Raw genomic sequence first — 3127 nt, 5'->3', positions numbered from 1 at the left:
AACTGTTCTGGAACAGTGTTGTAAATACAACTTAACCACTGATTTGTAGTCGTGTCCTCTTTTGGAAGACCAAACAAAGTAGTTTCGCGTGTTAGAACGAGCCATTTTAGGTAGGCGTGGTTAACTCTTAACATAAATAAAGAATATCTCTTTGGTTTTGAGACTTTAGTGTTTGCAACTTTACAGATCTTCTTTATGCACCAAGAGCTTGTAACACTCCAAAGAGAAAGGAAAAATTGAAATCGCATCATATGACCCCTTTAAGTAAATAAATGCAGCCTTGGTGAGAATAACAGACTTTTTAAAGAACATTTAAAAATCTTGCTCACACCAAACTTTTGAATGGTAGTGTAACTACATATTTTATTTACATAGTATATAATAGTATATAAAATAGCATATAAAAAGTTGATCATGTGATAGAATAATATAATTATGTTTTCTGATTTGGCAGCATTGCATCATTCTTTTACGTTCCAGAAAAAAAAGATATTGCATTCAATTGCTCCCTCTACTGTTGTGGTCTGGTCATACAAAAACATTCTCTGCATCATGAAAAACAAACTTACACAAATGTCGTTGGGTTTCATAAAAATTAAAAATGTGGACTACAAAGTTAAAAAGCAATGGTTTTATCAGCAAAAAAAAAAACCATAAGATAAAAAAAAGTCATGACTTGCTCTGCAGTGGCGAACTGAGATTGAACAGCTCCTATTATCATATGCTAATCACAAATGATTTCAACATACTTACATCTATCTCTCCCTCATCAATCTCTCCATCATCTTCCTCTTTCTTTTTATCACGGAACGAATCTCTCCTGCCTCCCTCCCTCGAGTCCGCAGATTTTCTTAGCGGTATGTCGTTGTTATCTGGGGGCAAAATTGGTTTTCTTTCCTTTTTCTTCCGTCTTCTCTCCTCCTCTTCATCATCCTCTTCCTCATCTTCTCCATCCTCCCCGGCGGGACCCTTCTCTCCCTCGTCCTCCTCGGGAGCAGCAGCACTCGGCTCTTCTGGAACCTCCTCGTCATAATCCAGCTCATGTTCGTCCAGATCTCTGGACACAGAAGATTCGTCCTTCAAATCACTCACTACCATTGCCGCCCTCCTCTGCCTCCTTCTCTCTTCTTCCTCATCATCCTCTTCCTCAAGCTCAGCACGGCCGAGGCCAGATTTGGTGGTTGCCTCATCCTCCTTGTCTCGCTCCTCTTCTGCTGGGGTGAAAGGTCGCTTGTGTTCTGGCCCTGGCGAGTCAGGATCAGGTGATCTCGGCGTCTCAAGGATTTCCTCCTGAGGAGACTGGCTAGCATCCTGTCTGCTTCCTCGGACCGTCAAACCTAGGTCTTGTTGGTGGACGTCTTCTCTCTCCTCCCTGTCCATCTTGTAGTCTTCCAGGTCTGATACCTCCTCAGGAACTTCTCGTCCAGCTGCTACCCTGTCTCCATCCTCAAAGTCTGAGTCTCCTCCACCCTCCTGTACTTCATTCTCATCATCATTCCAAAGCTCACTGTCTGACACTCCCTTGTCTACTTCTGCTGGGGACTCGGGCGACTCCAGCAGCTCGTTGTCGGAGAGACCCTTCTCCTCCTCCTCAGGAGATTGTGGGGACTGGGTGGGGCTCTCAGGCGTATCCATCAGCAAGAACTCTGAAGCAGACATTTAATATCAGCCAAAGAGTTAGTACAGAAATAGGGGGGGAAAAACAAAGTCTAAGTAACAGACCTTAGACCCACTCTAAATAATTAAAACACATACTAAAATAATATCCATTATTTGCAAACTACTGGAAACCTAACACTTTTATAACAAATCTACTAAATACTTATTTGGCATGTAGTGTTTTAATTAACATTAATTAATTATATTTAATAACAAATACATTAAAACATAACATTTATAAAGATAAGAACAGCTTTTCCATTAAAGTATGCTTTTAAAATTATATTTTAAATATTTACATCCTAAAACCAGTAGCTTCCTACTAACAAATTTAGTAAATACATATTTGGCATATGATCTTTTTTTAAGTAATGTAATTCTATGTATTAATATATTCATTTACAAAAACTATATATATGTGAAGAGTTCAGATGCAAAAGCCTCTAAGTGCCGTCTGAAATTTTCTTTTAAAATTAGCATTTTTATCAGGCTCCTATATTTATGTTCAGTTATTTCACTTTAATTGCATAGAAAATGACCTATACTTTGCCATTAGAGTAAAACTACTGAACCTAAACATAGGACATAACCTAAACATAAAAATTAAAAAATGCTCATTTTAGGTGAAAATTTTAGATGGCACTTAGAAGCTTTTACATCTGAACTCTTTATATATATATTAAGTAAATAAATAAGTAAAAAAAACTATCTATCTATCTATATACACTGCCCGTCCAAAAAAAAAAAGTCACACTCTAATATTTCATTGGACTGCCTTTAGTTTTGATTATGGCACGCATTCGCCGTGGCATCGTTTCGATAAGCTTCTGCAATGTCACAACATTTATTCCCATCCAGAGTTGCATTAATTTTTCGCCAAGATCTTGTATTGATGATGGGAGAGCCAGACCGCTGCGCAAAGTCTTCTCCAGCACATCCCAAAGATTCTCAATGGGGTTAAGGTCTGGACTCTGTGGTGGCCAATCCATGTGTGAAAATGATGTCTCATGCTCTCTGAACCACTCTTTTACAATTTGAGCCCGATGAATCCTGGCATTGTAATCTTGGAATATGCCCGTGCCATCAGGGAAAAAAAATTCATTGATGGAATAACAATCACTGGTCAATTCAGTAGTCAGCTAGTCAGCTGACCTCATTCTTTGGGCACATAACGTTGCTGAACCTAGACCTGACCAACTGCAGCAACCCCAGATCATAGCACTGCCCCCACAGGCTTGTACGATAGGCACTAGGCATGATGGGTGCATCACTTCATCCGCCTCTCTTCTTACCCTGATGCGCCCATCACTCTGGAACAGGGTAAATCTGGACTCATCAGACCACATGACCTTCTTCCATTGCTCCAGAGTCCAAACTTTATGCTCCCTAGCAAATTGAAGCCTTTTTTTTTTTTTCAGCCTCACTGATAAGTGGTTTTCTTAAGGCTACACAGCTGTTTAGTCCCAAT

At 39.6% G+C, this 3127-nt stretch overlaps 1 protein-coding gene across 1 annotated transcript in view; it reads right to left on the bottom strand.

Moving 5' to 3' along the window:
- LOC107738766 (zinc finger CCCH domain-containing protein 18-like) overlaps positions 1–3127 on the bottom strand; it is a 9335-nt gene that overhangs the window by 4430 nt on the left and 1778 nt on the right. Inside the window, exon 2 of the mRNA XM_016550611.1 lies at positions 754–1646. Within this exon, the coding sequence (XP_016406097.1) occupies positions 754–1635 (882 nt within the window). The 5' untranslated portion in view covers positions 1636–1646. The remainder of the gene's footprint in view (positions 1–753; positions 1647–3127) is intronic.

The sequence above is a fragment of the Sinocyclocheilus rhinocerous genome, unplaced genomic scaffold (genome assembly GCF_001515625.1).
Source record: "Sinocyclocheilus rhinocerous isolate Xijiao unplaced genomic scaffold, SAMN03320098_v1.1 scaffold1938, whole genome shotgun sequence".
Classification (NCBI taxonomy): Eukaryota; Metazoa; Chordata; class Actinopteri; order Cypriniformes; family Cyprinidae; genus Sinocyclocheilus; species Sinocyclocheilus rhinocerous.
Note: the sequence above shows the minus strand (reverse complement) of the source record. Positions and strands in the feature narration are given on the sequence as shown.